Genomic DNA, 18,486 nt, shown 5'->3' with positions numbered 1-18,486 from the left:
TCACAGAACAATGAACAATCCAGCCTTAAGATAAACAGCATATAAAAATTTACAGGTAATACAAAGTAGGAAGTGCGTTGAAATGGAAGATGCCTGAAAACAACCTCAGTATTACAGATATAGGTTAGATTGGATTAACAGCTGACAAAACAAATTTGAGAGAGCAATGTAAAGTGATGTTATTAACAAATGTAAGAACAAATTTAGGAAACGCTTAAAATGATCTAACCAGAGACATGTAGGTGTTAAGAAATATATCATTGTACATAAATAAAACTGGACACAAGTGATCCCCCAGGTTATATAAATATGGTTTAGAATACAAAAGCCTCCTCCTAAACAGCACTGTCCCATCAAGACAAATAATCGCCACTTTCTCCAGGGCATTTAGAGATAAGCAATAAATACTGGTCCAGCCAGTAACATCCACTTGCCACAAACAAATAAATAAAGCAAGTTATCGATTAGAGAGCAGTTTCACATGATGTCCATCTTCAAGTGGCTTACTTTAGGAAGTCAAAACAATGCAAATATTCAGGAGAAATTAAATCAGGAATGAACAGCCACAAGTCCAGATAATTTATGGCAGTCTTCATTACAGTATAGGAGATTCAGAGAAGATCTGACAAAAATTTGTTAGAATTTTGACAACTTCAAGTAGATGGGCAAAAGAAAAATATCAATAGTTATTGAGCCAGTTTAGGACATCAATTTAAACTTTCACCAAATGAACATGGAAATGACAAGAGTATTTTTTTCTATATGGGGTTTGTTAGGGTATTGATGTCTTAGTTATTGAACTAGGACTTCACAGTGGCTTTTAAGGGGAAATTCAAATTATACTCAAATGAAAATGTTACAGAAAATGAGGTCAAGTGGGAATCTGGAATTGTGACAATGGGCTGAATAGCTTCCTGCTGTGCTATAAAAATTTACCTGACTTCAAAATACAATGCTGAAGTTTGTACTGCTAAATAAAGCGGCTTAACTGTGTACTGACCAGAGGAAGTCTTGCATTTATGTAATACATTTCAAGATGTATCGAAATGTTTCAGCAAAGACCTATTTATGAAGTGTGGCCACTAAGCAGGAAATGTAGTGGACAATTTCCAGAATAAGATCCTACAACAGCAACTCGACAGTAACTAGGGAGACTGTTTTGCCAAAGTCAGTTGCCAAGGTCAGGACGCCTAAATATTATTGGGTTTGGGAACCTAAAGGCCAAGTTCCGAACAGGGAATGGGAGGCAGATATTTAGGTGATTTTGAAAGACAAAGAAAGCAAAAACACAAAAAAGCGTACACCACAGGAATTTGAAAAATAATGAATTGTTCATATGTAAATACAGGGAGCACAGAAAACAAAGTCAAAAAGAGTTAAAGGCGCAGACAGATGCATATCAACATGATAACATTGTTATAATGGAAACTTGACTTAGAGAGGGGCAAAGATGGTAATACCCAACAATCCTGGATACAATGCTTTCAGGGAGGAAAGAGATGGGTGTATAAAGTGTGGGTCATAGCATTGTTTGTTATGGAATCAATTACTGGTGTGAAGAGTATTGATATATACTGAATCAAGCATCAGATAAGGCCAAGATCAGAATTGAAAAGGGTCGACTCCACAGCTACGTGTGTATTACTGAAGCCAGGCAGTGGAAAGGAATTAGAAGTGCAAACAGGTAGACAGATTTCTGTATTCGAAAACAATATGACAATCCTAGCTGGGGACTTCAAATACCCAAATATTAATTTGGATACAAACAGTATGAAAGGCATGGAAGGCAAAAATTACTTAACTGCATTGCAGAGAACTTTCTTTAGCCTGAAGACGGAAGGCACAATTCTAGTTAGAGTCTTAAGTTAATGAAACAGGGCAGTGGGAGATCATTTGGGAGATAATGATCGTATTACATTTAGATTTAACATAGCTGGATAGACCAGGAGCAAAACTTCTAAACTGGGAATGACAAGTTTTACAAAGCCGAGAAACCATCAGGCAAAAAGTGGATTGCATAAAAGGACTTGAAAGAAATTCAGTGACAAATCAGTTGGGGGCATTCAAAAATAGGATTTACAGGCACAGTATAGAAATGTCTCCCACTAAGGGAAAAAAAAGAGAATAATGCCAAATCTAATGCACCTTGGTTATTCTGAAGCATACAGGTGAGATAAAGCAGAAATATATAGCTTTCATAATTTTTAAAAAAATATATACATTAGAAAATATATACACAGGAACATTGAAGTGTAGTGAAAATTGAAATTAGGCAAGCAAAGAAATATAACATACTACATAGAACACAGGAGCAGAATTACACCATTCAGCCCATCAAGTCTGTTCTGCAAGCCAATGAGATAATGGCTGCTTAGATCACGTTCAACTTCACCGTCCTGTCAGTTTTCCTAGAAAGGTTGATTCCCTTACCAAAAATCTATTTATCTCAGCCCGAAGACTCTCATTAACCAGCCTTTACAGTCCTCTGTGGCAAAGAATTTCATTGATTCGTTAACCACAGTGAGACAAAAAAATGTTGTCTTTGTCTTACATGGGCAGCAACTTACTCTGAGATTATGCCATCTGATTATCTGTCAGGTGTAACAAACTTCTCAGCATTCATCCTGTCAAGCTCCCTAGAAATTTTAATTAAGTCTGCTCTCACCCTACCAACTCCAATGAGTACAAACCCAACTTACTCAACCTCACCTCATAAGACAATCCTTCAAACAAGTTAAATGAGCCTCGTCCGGACTGCCTCCAATGACAGTAGAAATCTTCGTTGAGGTGACAAGTATTCTAGGTATGGTCTGACTACTGCCTTTTATAGGTTTAGCGAGACTTCCCTGTTTTTACATACTCTATCCCCTTTGAAATGAAGGCCAATAGTCCATTTCACTATTACCTGCTGAACTCATGCTATCTTTTCCCTGATTCAAACACGAGAACTCTTGAATGCCTCTATACTGCAATACTCTACAGTCTCTCTCCATTTGAATGTTCAGATCTTCTATTCTTCCTGCCATGGCTGGTGAAATTAAGACAAATTCAAAGAAGCTTTATCAGTACAATAAGAACAAGAGGATGGCTATCAGAAATGTGTATGATAACTTGTGTGGATGTTACTCTTAATGAGGACTTTGTATGTCTTCACAAAATGGAGGGATGGTGAAAACATTACAGTTAAAGCAAGTGTATGAAGTATTATACAAAGCAAGAATAATAAGTATTACTAGTGGGACAGAGTTTTTTGAAAGTGGAGCTGACTGAATTGCATCCTTGGCTGATAAAAGCAGCCAGAAAGGAAAAAGCTAAAGCTCCAGGGAGCATTTTCGAATCCTCACAAGTTACAGACAAGGGATCAAAGGGATTGAAGGTCTGTGAACATTGCACCATTATTCAAAATTGGCGCAAGGGATTAGCCAAATAATTTTCAGTCAGCCAGCCTGTCGTCCTTGGTGGTGAGCAAATAACTAAGATCAATATTTATGGAAAGGAATCACCATTATTTTGAGGGGCACAGATTAATCAGGGATAATTCTACCTCACTAAATGAACTGCATATTTGAGGATATTAAAAATACGACTGATGAGGGTAGTGCGGCAGATTGCGTGTATGTGGATTTTAGTAAGATATTTGATAAGGTGCCAAATGAAAGACTGGTGAGAAAAAGAGAAGCACATGGGACACAGAAGAATGTGGTGAGGTGGATAAAATTGGTTCATTGACAGGAGACAGAGTTTTGTCAATGAATTTTTTTTGCAAATTTAAAGCAGTTTCTAGTGATGTCCCACAGGGTTTGATTTTGGGTGCCTTGCTGTTTGTAGCACATACAGTTAAACTTAAATCTGGAAGACAGAATTCAGAACTTTGCAGATTACATGACTGTCATTTGTTGATGGTGAAGAGGTTGTCTTTTGACTGTAGGATGATATTGATAGTTTAGATGAGTCAGTGCCAGAAGTAGCAAACAGAATTCAATTTGAAGACAAGCACAGCTATGCAGATGGGGAGGGCAAAGGAAGGAACACACAATAAAGGGGAAGATACTACGAATGATACAGGAAAGTTAGAAGCCTTGGAACGCATGTCCATAGGTCCTGAAGTGGCAGGATAAGTAGCTAAGGTGGCAAAGAAGACATATATGGTGCTTTCTTTCATTGGGCAAGATATTGAATACAAAAGCAATGTATTACTGGACCTAAGTAAGTCATTGGTTACATCATAGATTTCTGGTCACAGCAATACTAAGAGTACATAGTTGCTGTGGACAGTGCACAATGATGTTTTAGAAGAATGTTGCCAGGGATTGAAAATTGCAATAATGAGCAAACATTGTAAAGTTCAGTTTGCATTTCTTAAAAACAGGGGAGGCTGAATGGTGAAATAATGGATGTGTACAAAATAATGGAGATGTACAAAATAAGGGGCTTGGATACAGCAGATACGCAAGACCTGCTTATCCCAGCACAGAGGTCAATTACCAGGAGGGCACAGATTCAAGGTGGTTTTTAGAAGGATTTTCACCTAGATGCTTGGAAATTTGTCTGGAACTTTCTTGGTCTTGGTGCCTCAGTTGGAAACCCAGGAACTAAATTTAAAAGGAACATGTACCTGAAGTATTATAATTGGCAAGACTAATGACCGGATATTGGAAACTGCAATTAGAATCAGCAGGAAATTGGTGCGTGGACAATGGGTTGAATGGCCTCTTTCTGTGCTATAACTCCGTTACTTCCACCTCCTTTGCTGTTTCTCTTGAGGATAAACAGCCTCAGTTTAGTATCTCACCTGAATGATAGTGTGATGATAGTGTAAATGATAGTGTAAAATCCCTTTAGTACTACATTGGAATGCCAGTCTAGAATTTGTCTCTCAAGTAGGGTAAAATGTCACAACCTTCTGTTTCAAGTTGACAGGCACAGCTGACATTTATTCAGCAGCAATAGTTGGCAGCTGAGGGTATTAAAATCTGCATGTTTTTCACACATACCTGTAAGGCAATACGTTGTTTTTTCTCTTCTTCAAATTCATTCCTCAGTTCAGTTAATTCTTTCCTGTGGATATTATGAAGAAATTATTATGTTGGCAAAACGCATTATCATCAGTGTCTTGCCTGTTCAAATGCTGTTTCATTTACACTGGAAAACAAAATTCTGTCAAACAATAGATTAAAAAAGAAGGGGTCAGAATAAGAGAGGATACAGTAAGGTCCAAACTGCACATTAGACTACATGTGTGAGCTCAAGTGTGATGATAGAACATAGAACATAACAGCACTGTACAGGCCCATCGGCCCTCGATGTTGTGCCGACCTGCCATACCGATCTGAAGCCCATCTGACCTATACTATTCCATGTACGTCCAAATGCTTATCCAATGACAACTTAAATGTACGTAAAGTTGGTGAATCTACTACCGTTGCAGGCAAAGCGTTCCATTCCCTTACCACTCTCTGAGTAAAGAAACTACCTCTGACATCTGTCCTATATCTTTCACCCCTCAATTTAAAGCTATGCCCCCTCGTGCTCGCCGTCACCATCCTAGGAAAAAGGCTCTCCCTATCCACCCTATCTAACGCTCTGATTATTTTATTATTATGTATTATATTATTTTGATACTATGGTTTTAAGAGGTGTATTTTGTCCTTTTTTTGAAGGGATATTTTAAGACAGAGGTGACAAACTTCCTATTTGAATTCAATAAAGTAACAGCTTGTGCAGCCTTGGGTTTTGTTTTTAAAACAGTTGGAACATTTGAAGCAGCCTGGATGGATGGGGTCAAGCACCCCTTGAGCCAGAATTTTTAGTTTTAGTTTTTCAGTAGTTGTTGCTGGGGTCTTGAAGCTGGGTTTGGAAGCTGCATTGCATAATTTCCCTGCTATACACACACACACACACACACACACACACAAAAAAACTGTATTTTTCTTTCTGGGCTGGAGGATTGCATCGAAGACAAGATATTCTACTGAATTTGCCTAATGTGCTTATTGGCTGTTACTATATTGAAGTAGTTACTGTTAAGTTATTCCAATTTCTTGTTTCTTTTGTTGTATTTTTATTGTAATGTATGAATAAAGTGTGTTTTGGTCAAACTGTCAGATTTGAAGCAATCCAGAATGCCAACCATGGCACTTGATATTAAAATAAGAAAAGGTGAGCACCTAGTCTTTCGTTTTAGTTTATTTTGAGGGGTTTTAGTCTGGTCCATAACACAGAGCATAATAAACACGGTTAGTGAGTTGCAAGCATAGATAGATATGGGATGAATATGATGCTCTGGGGATAATGCAGAACTGGGCATGATCTATTCCTGATTACAAGTACAGAGAAAAGGAGGGGTAATAGTATTAAGGAGTAATTATGCTGCTGAGCAACACGTCAAAGAGAAAAAGCATGTCCAAGAGATACTAGAAGAGATAATCTACTGATTAGAGCGAAGAAAGACAGAAGATATTAGACTATTGGGGCTATTTAGTGGACCTCTATAGTGGGAATGAAGGGAAGGAAGGTGCAAAATGGAAATCATAATGTGAATGAAGGATTTCAATCATCCCATAATTGCACAAAAAGCAAAAAAGAGAAAAGAGCTTCTGAAACATACGCATGAACATCTTCTAAAATCAGTATTTTCAGGTCCCATGAGGGAAGGGGAAAAAAAAAGTACACATAGAACTAGTTCTGTAGAATGAAGCAAGCCAACTGGCAGTAGGGAAACATTTAGAGGGTAGCAATCATAATAATCACAAAATGTGGGTTAGGTTTCCTAAGATCACAAGAAATAGGAGCAGGAATAGATTGCAGCCTGCTCCACCATTCATTGCCACTGAAGTTTAGATACAACTCATCTTCCTGCCTGCTCCGTATATCTCTTGATTCCCAAGACACTAAAACCTGACAGAGCTTTGAATATATTCAACATTATGGTTTCAGAGTAGATTTGTAGCTCGGGTTGTGGATGTTATGGTTGGTTGGCTTGCCAAGCTGGTTTGCTGTTCCACAGACGTTACATTAGATTGCTGGGTAACATCATCAGTGTAGCCTCCGATGAAGCACTGAGAGGAATGGTTGCTGTCAGGGTGCTGGGGTGGTCTGGCCCTGGGGGGTGTGTAGTTTTCTTTTTGGTGGTGATGGGGGAAGATTGTTGGTGGTGGGTCAATGTGATAGTTATGGGGTCAGTTTAATAGTTACTCAGGAGTAAGGCACTTAATAGTTTAACTTTTCCTAAGTAACCATTTTACATAATTCACTTTTTTATGGAAACTTTCAAAGGGTTTCAGGCATAAAGGAAGCATTTAGTAGAACATTCAATTTTCTAGGCCATTCCCCCAGAGTGCAATGATGGGGATTCCACAGGGTCCCTGCGCACAACCCCCATCAACTCTGGAATAGTGACTGTCCAGCCAGAAGTTATTTTTGTGTTTTGCCAGATATACAGCAATGTGTTATCACTTCATTCATCGATCCAAAAGATGCAAGTAGTTTCTGGAATTTAGTGACTGTGAAGAAATGCTGCATTTTAAAAAATACATTTATGAATTAATAAAATTTTATTAAATTAAACAATATTACTGATGTTGATGCTTTTTTCAAAAATACATTTATTAAATACAAAAGCAATATTACCTGTGTTGAGTCCTTAGTCTCTCAACCAAAGTCATTAGGTCAGCCATTTGGGCCTTAAGATCTTCTATAGTTGTTTTGTTCCTAGTATCCACTTCAGTTATATCTTTTAGCTCAGTCAAATTCGTTACTCCAGTATGCTGTTTCAACGATGGCTACAGGAATGAAAAATAAATTTATAATATTACTTGTGTCTTAAACATAGCCAAACACTTTTTGAAATTCCATCAGCCACAAGGATTACTAATCACAAACATGAATCTTAAATGATACATATGAAGGGCATATGTGTAGCAGTAAGCTAAATGTTTCCAGTATATCCACCACAAATTTCAGAAGTTGGAAGTATCCAGTTGGGATCACATTGTGGCAAGAATCTCTGAATGTTATGCCTTCAAATGTTATCATTAGGTAACAGAGGAATCAAAGTACTTAAATGATATGCAAATGATAATCTATTTTCGATGGTCTTGGTCTCTTCTCCCAAACCCCCCTTTCATAGAGGATGATGGCATCGCTGGGCAGGCCAGCATTTATTGCCTAGCCCTAATTGCCCAGGGGCAGTTATGAGTCAACTACATTGCTGTAGGAAGGAGTCACATGTAATCCAGTCCAGGTAAGGATGGCAGTTTTCCTTCCTGAAGGATGTTAGTGAGTCAGATGGGTTTTTCTGACAACTGACAATGGATTCATGATTATTAGACTCTTAATTCCAGATTTTTTTTATTGAATTCAGCTTCCAGCATCTGCCATGGCAAGATTCAAACTCGGATCCCAGAAATTTACCAAGCCACAGATTTAAAATACTCCTTGCAAAATTTGGATAATGTAATAGTTCAAGTACTCTGAGGAGAACAGGAGAGAGAAATGGAACAGGTAAATCTTTTGAATTTTCTTTTCAAGTCAATAGATTGTAAAAGCTCATTGACTTGCAATGAAACTGTGCGCACAGGACGCATCATATAAACTATTATTCCTTGAAATCTATGTTTTGATTTTGATATCAAGCTGTTTCAGAAATTTAAATTATTATTTGCTTTTTTTGTGTGGGCATAACAACAACACTAAAGCACAAAAACCAGCAGCCAGACTACAGACAGCCATGAGTCATACAGCATGGAAACAGACCCTTTGATCCAACCAGTCCATGCCAAACTTAATCCTAAACTAAACTAGTCCCTCCAGCCTGCTCCTGTCTGATATCCCTCCTAACTGTTCCTGTTCATGCACTTATCTAAATTTCTTTTAATGCTTAATTATACCCATATCCACCATTTCCTGAGGAAGCTCATTCCTCACACAAACCACCCTCCATGTAAAAAATTTGCCCTCATGTCTTTTTTAAATCTGTTGCCTGTCACCTTAAAAATGTGATGCAAGTCTTGAAATTGCTGTTTAAATAACTACATATAATTGATACCAGTTCATTGGAGAAAATTGTACCTTTTTAGCAACATCAGACAGCTTTGGTTTGGCAAATTCTTCATCTTCCTCTTCTTTGATGATTTTTGATGTTTTATCTAAATGGCTCTCACCCAAACCCTGGAAAACAAGGGGATATTTTGCTTTAAAATGTTAAGGAATTTGTTTGAGAACCAGAAGTTAAACGCAGCTAGTACATTATAATGCAACCTGTACTGCTTCTCAGTACAACACAACATTTTATTGAAATATGAAATACAAACTTTGCCTTTCCAGCTCTACCAGTCTACTACAAAAAAATGCAAAACCAAAAAGAATTGCAGATCTGAAACAGAAATTGCTGCTGAAACTCAGCAAGCCTGGCTACATCTGTGGGAAGAATACAAAGTTAACATTTTGAGTCCAGTGAGTCCTCATCAGAACAGTCACTGGACTCAAAAATGTTAACTCTGTATTCTTCCCACAGATGCTGCCAGGTTTGCTGATTTTAACCAGCAATTTGTTTTTGTTACAAAAAAAAACTTCCTTCCGTGAAGAGAATAGTTCCTGTGTATGTCATGCAGCTGACAGTATCTTCGAATAACAATTTCAAACTGGATTTCAAATCTTAGATTTAACCCACACAAAATTAGCTGACCCACTTAGAAATAACTAGTATTAGTTATTTCTAAATATTTCTTGAGAAAGCCATGAAAAGAAATGCTTCAAATTAAATACATGTAGTACTCATATATAATGATTATTGCATGTTTTTTGCAGTTTATACTATGGATTAACAACACATTTTGTTTCTCAATTAGTTCATTTATATTTGAACATTTAGTTATATGAAAAGCACAACGTGGTTCAAGTGGTAGTATTTAAAAATGACACTAGGAGATAACATTAGGAGATAACAGGCCAGACAGCTAAAAGCTTAGAGAAAGAGGCAGCTTTTGAGATGTAACTTAAAGGAGAAAAGTGAAGTAGTGATGTCATAGCAATATAGGGAGAGACGTACAGAGCTTTTGGCTGTGGCAGTTTAAGGTTTGGTATCAGTGATGAATAATTAGAATTGGGAATATGCAGGAGGCCAGAAGTAGAAGAAAGCAGATTTTTCAGATGTTGCTGTGCAGGATAATAGGAAAGGGCCAGACTGAAAGCAAAGAGAAGAAATTTAAAACTGAGGTGTTGTCTAAAGACAGGACATCAGTCGGTGGGATCAGGGATAACAGGGTGAAAGTATTTACTCAGTTCAGCTGCAGCAGCAGAGGTTTGGTTGACCTCGAGTTTGTGGATGATACAACATGCGACTGCCGGGAATCTGGTAGAATAGGCACATCTAAAGATAAAGTATAGATGAGAATTTCGGCAGAAGGGTGATGTGCTGCAGAGATCTTTCATGTTACAGCAATGAAAACAGGCTGTATCAATGGCGGCACAGATCAGTGATTTAATGCTAATTGACCCTTGTGTTATAAACAGTCTGGTTCAGTTGAAGAAAATTAGAAGGGTGGGATGGAATTAATGGCAAGGGAGCAGACTTTGTGGTGAAGACCAAAGAGATTGGCTTCAGTCTTCCTATTAATTGTATGGAGGAATTTCATGCTCATTCAAACTGATTTATTACACAACACAAAAATCATTAAAAATCTTTGCTGAACATTCTTTAAGAAAATTATTTTCCACTTATCCATGAACAAATGCTACCATTTAGAGTGAGGTGTTATGGGAGAATTAATCTAATGATTCACAACTATTTTTCTTTCAATGTTGGAGTTATTACAGAAGGATTCGTCAGGAATTCCTTAATGACTTTCATGGGCAAATACACTTCTTAGCATATTGTGATATCCTTGGTCTACATGGAATAACTAGCAATTCATATTTGAAGGTGTAAATGCGTAGGTGTTAGAGGAGAGAAGGACCACCAGACCAATAAGACAACAGGGTAGCCCTGTGACTGACTGGTACAATGTTCAGTGAACGTGAAGGCATCTGGTATAATAGTCAGCTGTCACAGGAACCAGGGATAAACACTAAATAAGGTTTGTCAACATCACCCACACTCTACAGCAAAAAGAAAAAGACATGCTGTTTTGGATAAAACAGCAAGAATAATGGCTTGGACATAGATTCTTTTTTGAAAATTCACAGATGTGCTTACTGCTGACAAAGATCTGTATTTATTGCATTTGCTGATTGCTCAGTACCAGTTTCTCAAAGGCAAACCTCTTCAACACAAGTACTTTGCCTGGCCAGTTCAGAGGACAATTAATGAGGCTGCTATGGGTCTGGAATCACAGCTATTTAGAAAGTCACAATAGTATGATCGCACAGTCAACATGGTTTTATAACAGTGAATTTAAGAAGTTTTAATGGGAATGAAACTGGTAGGATAAAGGGAAACCAGCAGAGGCTGAATACAAATATCACAGAACATAAATATTTCTGAATAAAGACACAATTTTGTCCAAAATTTTCATCTTGCATTTATCAGGATACTTCCCAAGAATAGCAATTCAAGGGGAAAACCAACACTTCGACTGCATAAGGGGAGTGTGCTGGTTGGTCGAGGCATTGCCATGGGGAATTCACTCATTAATAGTAATTGATGGTTAACTGCCAGGCATTGTTTAAATTTTAAAATCTGCACAGTGACTCTGATTAGTCAGAACACTGCCCTAGGAGGAGATTGAGCAAATGGCTGTCACTTTTTTTCTGCTGGAACAGGCACAACACGTGCATATGTTCTTTCTACAAACAGGACATTTTGTATTAATATATGCAGCTTCTCACACACGCAAGTGTGCCTCACTGACAGCCTGATAACACATTAGATGTCAGTGTAATTGTTTACCCACTAAGGCATCTCAGCAAATGTTGTCAATTGCAGAATCACATTTATTTTTGGACACTATATAACCTAGTTGGTCAGGTGTACTTGTTGTGAACAGTACAAGGGATATGTTGTTTGATACAATCTGCCAGTCTTTGGGAGATATGGGTCACACTGGTACTGAAATTACTACACTATATTATTCATTTAAGAAACAGGCAGAACAACTTCTTGACTTGAGTGAAACATCTTGTTGGAGGAGAACATCACGCATGTTGTTACTACCTAACAGGAGCATGAAATGGCCAGCTTCGACGCTCAAGATACCTTAGCCTTCCCGAGATGGACTGGGCACTTTTGAGGATCAGGACTCACTGCCCCAGGACATTTCATGAGTTTGCACAATATACAGTAAGTAATGATCTGATCAAGTAGTCATTATTCAGCAAAATAGTTTTGATATGCCCTATTTCATCTTTAAGTTTGAACAATGGACAAATGACTCCAGCCTTTTTGTGGTGCCCTCAGTAATGTCTCTTGTACAGTAAATGGAACTCGCAGGTCCCACAGTGTAATCTGACTGGTGAAAGCATCTTTGTGGAGAGTAGTAGACAACCCCTTGACCTATTTCTAATACCAGGACATTGAGGAAAAGGAACTCATTTGACCATTCCATTCATGAGCACAAGATGCAATCTACTCAGACAGGCAAGGAAATTATTCCTTGCAGCTGCAGGTTTACAGATAGAATATGTAAATGATACATTTGCTAAGTATGCAAACCATACAGGTCTGGAGCCATTCTTTTGAGGACACTTTTCTCAAAATCCAATAATTATTTGAGTGCATGGGGCCTACTGAGATCCCACTGAAGCACCATCTATATGGATTTGCATTATGTCAATGAAACCCAACTCTCGAGTTGCTGAGTCCCAAGGTTCAGTGAATACTGATTCACGCAGTGGTGTTGGGCTTAGATTTCCATCATATCGAGCTGCAGTGCATGCTTACGGCTTCTTTTGAGAATTGCATTGATGAACAGACCAGCTAAGTGGCAGGTCAAATGGATAAAAATTTGCGTCTGTCTTCGAGAACAACATACATTATTATTGGTTACAGTCACACCCAGGCAAGGATGACAACGTTCTGGTACTTTTGTTGGATTCAAATGATACATTTGGCCAGGTTGACCTTGAGGTCTCGCAATGTCAGATATTTACACTGCATGTGAAATATCAGACAACTTGTTCAGAATCCTGCCATATGAACATACCAGATCAAAGGGTGTGCCTTCAAGGATTCCCCTTCATTGGACACTGGTCTGTGCTGGGATAGCTGGAAGTAGACAAAGTTCAAATGGATCAACTATGTCTTTCTGTTTGATGTGGATTGAAGGAATACCAAAATTGAAACTATGCACAAGGATAGTCTCTTACTTGTCAGACAGTACATGGTCAGAGAGGAGCGTGTGTAGGATCATTGTTAATTGCTTACCAAACTGCTTCTAAGTAATTTATAATGCAATCGTGTTTTAGTTGGGTACTGTTTATCATTAATTTCCTACTGAAGCTATGTAGAATCATAGAATCCCTACAACGTGGAAACAGGCCATTTGGCCTATTGAAACCATACCAACACTCCAAAGAGAATCCCACCCAGACCCATCTGTTCAATCTCATGTTGCACAAATGTCCATTAAATCTTGGGAGTTTGCCTCACTTCAGCATGATCAAAATATTGTGAATTGGAAACTGGCACAACCTTGAGTTGAATAGATTCTTGCATGAAGTCAGTCTAAGGTTTTCTTCAAGAGTAACTTGTGAAAATTCACGAAATCTCGAGACAGGAGGACACCTCAAACGCTTGAGCAAGAGGCAAAGCCAGCTGCTTTGCACTGCTATGATGCAGTTAAAACATGAGTACTGTTCACCACTAACAGGATGTTGCTGTCAAGCCAAAAATGCATTTGACCTATTTCAGTATAATGTGGTATAATTTCAGTGACTGTGTCATGCCTGGTATTTAGGTCATACATCCCAAGGCTTCTGGATTTGGCCAACCATATCAACAACCAAAGTACTGACCTGTGCCATCCAACATTTGTTTGCAAGAGAGTGTATCAAACATTAGATACAATTTTACAAATGGACATACATAGAAACATGGTGTACAGTAGTCTGAGTAGGCCACTTGGCCCTTACAGCTTGCTCCGCCATTCAATATGCCCATGATTTATCATCTAGCTTAGCATCCTAATCCGACTTTCACCCATCATCTTTGATCCCTTTAGATGGGGACCATGTGCTGGATATTGTTTAACATGTAAAGATTTTCAATGAGAACCAATTTAGGATTTCTCAGTTGGATTCAAGTACTGGAAACTACATACTTTTAGACTCAGGGTCCAGTTGTTTGCAGAACACATACATACACTGCACCCATTTCAACTCACCAAGAATGGTGACATGCATTGACCAATCAACCTGGCTAGTTTAAAATTTAACGAAGACTGGCAGTTAACTGCCAACCATTAACGTATGCATTCTTCATAGCAACATCACTATCAGAGTCCGCTGGCCAATCAATCAATATAGTCTTCCCATGCAATAAAATATGTTGGTATTTTCCTTGACTTCATGTTCTTGAGAAATGTCCTGATCTGTGCAAGACAGAAAGCTTTGATAAAATGTGAAACTCTATGCAGTACACTTAATTTTCCAAAAAGTATTTGATGAGTTGCCACCTAAGATTGATACCTAATTTGTGGGATCATGGAGCTGGGGACAACAAACTGGTTGCCTGCCTTTCTCATTTCCATTAAAACCAGAAAGGAAATATTGGCAGCAATATTCACATCTCCCAACATGTGGACTTCAATCCAAACCAGACAAGAATATTTTCTTGGGAAGGGTCAAATCTACTTTCCTGTATCTCTGTATTATGATAAGTCTCATAACCACAATACACTCATACCCGTGCCAGCTGAATTTTCAATCCATGTGACACAAGCAGAATTCTTTTATGCCTCAAATAGTTTCGTTTTTACAAGGAATGTGATTGTGATACTGGCATTAGAACAGATGATTCTTTCTGTAGATGGATATCATGATACATATGCATATGGCAATGCACTATCTTGGAAAACAAGTAGCAAAGGAGATATGTGCATCCATTTCAAAGATTGATCTTTGGTTCAATCCTTTAGAATTTGGTTGAATTTCTAGCGCTAAACAAAGTAATTTATAACTTCTATCTGAAAGAATAAGGTTGTGAAAAAGATGCATTAAAATATTCCCTTTAAGCTGCACTAGCTCACTGCTAGATCTTAAATGCATTTTGCAAGCCTGACTATTGTTAGCCTCTGAGATTAGCTGAGAACGGGCATCCAAAAGAAAATTATCCTCATCTCTGGAACCGCTCTCAGTCATCCTGCAGTTTATTACCAACCATCTGCTCCCTCTACTTTAAAAGGCTCAGGTACTGGGTGTCACGTTTTTTTCAACACCATCTCATCAGCCACTTTCTCGCCAGATTTTGAGATCGGTTCTGGGAAGTTTTCTTTAAACACAACTTCTTTCACACAGGCATTTGGCCTCAATTACCACTTACTTCTTGGCTTGTCTCTAACCCCAACCTCAGTGATTTCTGGAACATAATTTGTCCCAAAAGCACCACCACCAGTACCAATTAGGTCTTCACAACCTCTCACCCAGTGCGGACCTTGGGTTTTTACTTGCACACAAAGTAGACTATTAGTACATACCCTGTACGACTGAGTCACCACAGTTGATCGTCAGTCTGTCTTAATGAACACTTGCAGTTCAACGAACCAAAAGCATTACTTTGACCTCCTCTTTTCCCAATGTCGCCGAGACCAATTTTGTGATCACATTCACATCCCCGTTTATCTTGTACAGACAAGGGGGTGAATTTTGACCTTATCTTTATTGTTTAGTACCACCACAGAAAATGTCTTCACCCACTTCAAAACTGTGAAGTTTTATAGGCTTGATCTACATATAACAGAATTTGAAAATATTTCCTTTTGCAAAAGTATATCAAAAAGAGGAAAAACAATTACTCACAGGGTGGCTGGCAACAAAAACACTGGGTGGCCTCCTCCCTGGCATCCTCGGTCTGCTGGCTGTAGGATGACTAAGTTTCTCACCAGAAAGTTCCACAGAGTCAAAGCTCATGAGATCTGCAAAAGGAATAAAACAAATGACTGACCATCACAATTTCTAATTAGAATGGATAACATAAACTGCAGCAAATTCTCAAAAGTATGCAACAATTGTGTTAATTTGAAAGGTTCTGAAATGAAATATTGACTAAATATTTTGTAATAGCATTTTAACACCTAGGAAACAGAGATCAAAACTGACGTAAAATGTACTTCCATTAGCGAAGAGAATATGTTAAAAAATGGCAGGGTTCTTGGTGTATCGACAGGATCAAGTGAATGGGTCTCAAATAATATTCTATCCATTTGGCAAACACTTTCAATGAGTATCTAACTTCTCCTTTGTACACTAGATATATTTTTATTATGCTTACGATTTTTGATTATATGTTGTTTAATACATATTATATTGAATTTTGCATATTCGGCCTCCTCCCATCCCCAAATGAGCCACAATCCATCTTTTATTCTGTCCAATATCTTGAGTGATTGCATGACTTAGAGCTGGTAATAGAGACCTCTCTGGCTACTAGAACGGATCACTTAAACTTGGGAGATCCCATAAGACTATTCAAACAAAAAAAAGGCACTTCCTTCCATCCATCTCTACCAGCTTACATTCCCCCGGACAAGATTACTAGAAAGATTCTCCTGTCACTTATCTCAATGCTATTTGTTGGAACTCACTGCATGCATTATATAACATGACCAACTAATAAAAAGAAAATTTGCAATCTTAAAATGCATAAGGAAGAAATTTTACGTTGGTGAGCAAAAACAAACAAAACAGCCAATTTCCAAAACTCCCTTGTGTCAGGACAGATTGGATGATAGCAAATGTACCTCCTGTATTGAGAATGGAGGCAGAAAGCAGAAAACTACAAACCTGTTAGTTTAACGTCTGACTTACGGAAAATAGTCACATTTATTAATCAAGAGGTTACAGCAGGGCATTTGGTTAAGTTCAAGGCAAACAGGAAAAGTTAACATGATTTTGTGAAAGGCAAAATCATGCTTGACCAATCTGTTGAAAGTTCTTTGAGGAGGCAACACATGCTGTGGATAAAGGGAACCAGTAAATGTACTGAACTTAGGATTTGCAAATGGCATCTGATGCTACATCAGAGGCTACTGTAGAAAATAGAAAGATCCAATGTACAGGTTTGATCAGCATGGATAGAAGCTCACTAACACAAAGTGAGCTTTGGGCATGTTGGCAAGATGTAATGAGTTATGTGCCACAGCAATTAGTGTGGGGACCTCTACTAGTGGTCAAGATGGCAGTAGAGCAAGGACACTCCCGTCACAGCCCTTCTGCTCGCCAGTCCGTTTACCGCATTTTCCCCTCTTTCTTCCCGTATCCTCGTGGCTTTCCCTTTCTTCCTCTCCGACTTGGAGTGGGCACAGGTCAAGTCCGACAGCGGACCGAACACAGGCAGCGTGGCCTTGTGCTGGGAGCCTGCAGGGACACCCTGTGAGCCCCAGAACACCACGAGCAGTGAGCCCTGGGGCAGTACATGGGAAGCAGCCCCAGTGTGGCACACAGGCTGTGTGTCCTGGACAGTGTGAGGGGACAATCCTTACCTTAGAACATGCAATGTTAACCCTTTAATATTTTCCTTTTTTTAAAAACTTATTTTCAATTCTAATTAAACGATTATTTCTATTCCTCTGCAGAAGCCAAGAACTGTACCTCAGTACTTGTGCCTAAGATGTCACCATTAAGAAGGCAGAAATTGTAAAAGTTTTTCACTGTACTCCTACAATACAGTACGCGTGACAAAAAGGACACTTTTTTTTTACAACGTACATAAACGATATGGATAAAGGGACCAAAAGGTATGGGTTGCTAAATATGCCGAAGACACAAGGGTAAGTAGGAAAAGACACTGACAGGTCAAGTGATCAGGGAAAAGATGGTAAATGGAGGAAATTATGGGAAAACGTGACATTATTCATTTTAACAGGAAGAAGAATAAATAAGTCTTGTACCTAAGGTGGTGAGAAATTGCTGAGCTCCAATGCAGATGGATTTGGGTGTTCTTTGTGCATGAATCACAGAAGATTAGTACGCTGGTAAAGCATGTAATTAGGAATGTTAATAGAATGTTTTGATAATCAATTCAGTTCACAATAACAAAAGTAGGGAGATTATGCTTCAGTTACACAAGGAATTGGTGAGACCTCATCTGGGGTACAGTGCACAATATTGGCCACCCTATTCAAAGAAGAATGTAAATGCATTTTAGAGGCAAGTCACAGAAAGCTTACTAGCTAACACTTGGAATAATAGGGTTGTCATATAAGGAAAAGTTAGAAAGGGGAGATTTGAATCCACTGGAATTTTAGAAGGGATGACTTGATTGAAGTATTGATGATCCTGAGGACCTTGACAGTGTAGATAGAGACAGGACATGTCCTTTTACAGGAGAATCTA

At 38.5% G+C, this 18,486-nt stretch overlaps 1 protein-coding gene across 6 annotated transcripts in view; it reads right to left on the bottom strand.

Annotated features, from left to right (window-relative positions):
- The window catches only part of cd2ap (CD2-associated protein), a 222,590-nt gene that overhangs the window by 4,192 nt on the left and 199,912 nt on the right, over nucleotides 1-18,486 (bottom strand). For all 6 annotated transcript variants that reach the window (XM_059645412.1, XM_048531190.2, XM_048531192.2 and 3 more), the window contains 4 exons: nucleotides 15,952-16,067; nucleotides 9,070-9,168; nucleotides 7,630-7,781; nucleotides 4,995-5,058 (listed from right to left, as the gene is read on the bottom strand). In XM_059645412.1, coding sequence (XP_059501395.1) covers nucleotides 4,995-5,058; nucleotides 7,630-7,781; nucleotides 9,070-9,168; nucleotides 15,952-16,067 — 431 coding nt within the window. The remainder of the gene's footprint in view (nucleotides 1-4,994; nucleotides 5,059-7,629; nucleotides 7,782-9,069; nucleotides 9,169-15,951; nucleotides 16,068-18,486) is intronic.

Source organism: Stegostoma tigrinum, chromosome 4, assembly GCF_030684315.1.
Source record: "Stegostoma tigrinum isolate sSteTig4 chromosome 4, sSteTig4.hap1, whole genome shotgun sequence".
Lineage (NCBI taxonomy): Eukaryota > Metazoa > Chordata > Chondrichthyes > Orectolobiformes > Stegostomatidae > Stegostoma > Stegostoma tigrinum.
Note: the sequence above shows the minus strand (reverse complement) of the source record. Positions and strands in the feature narration are given on the sequence as shown.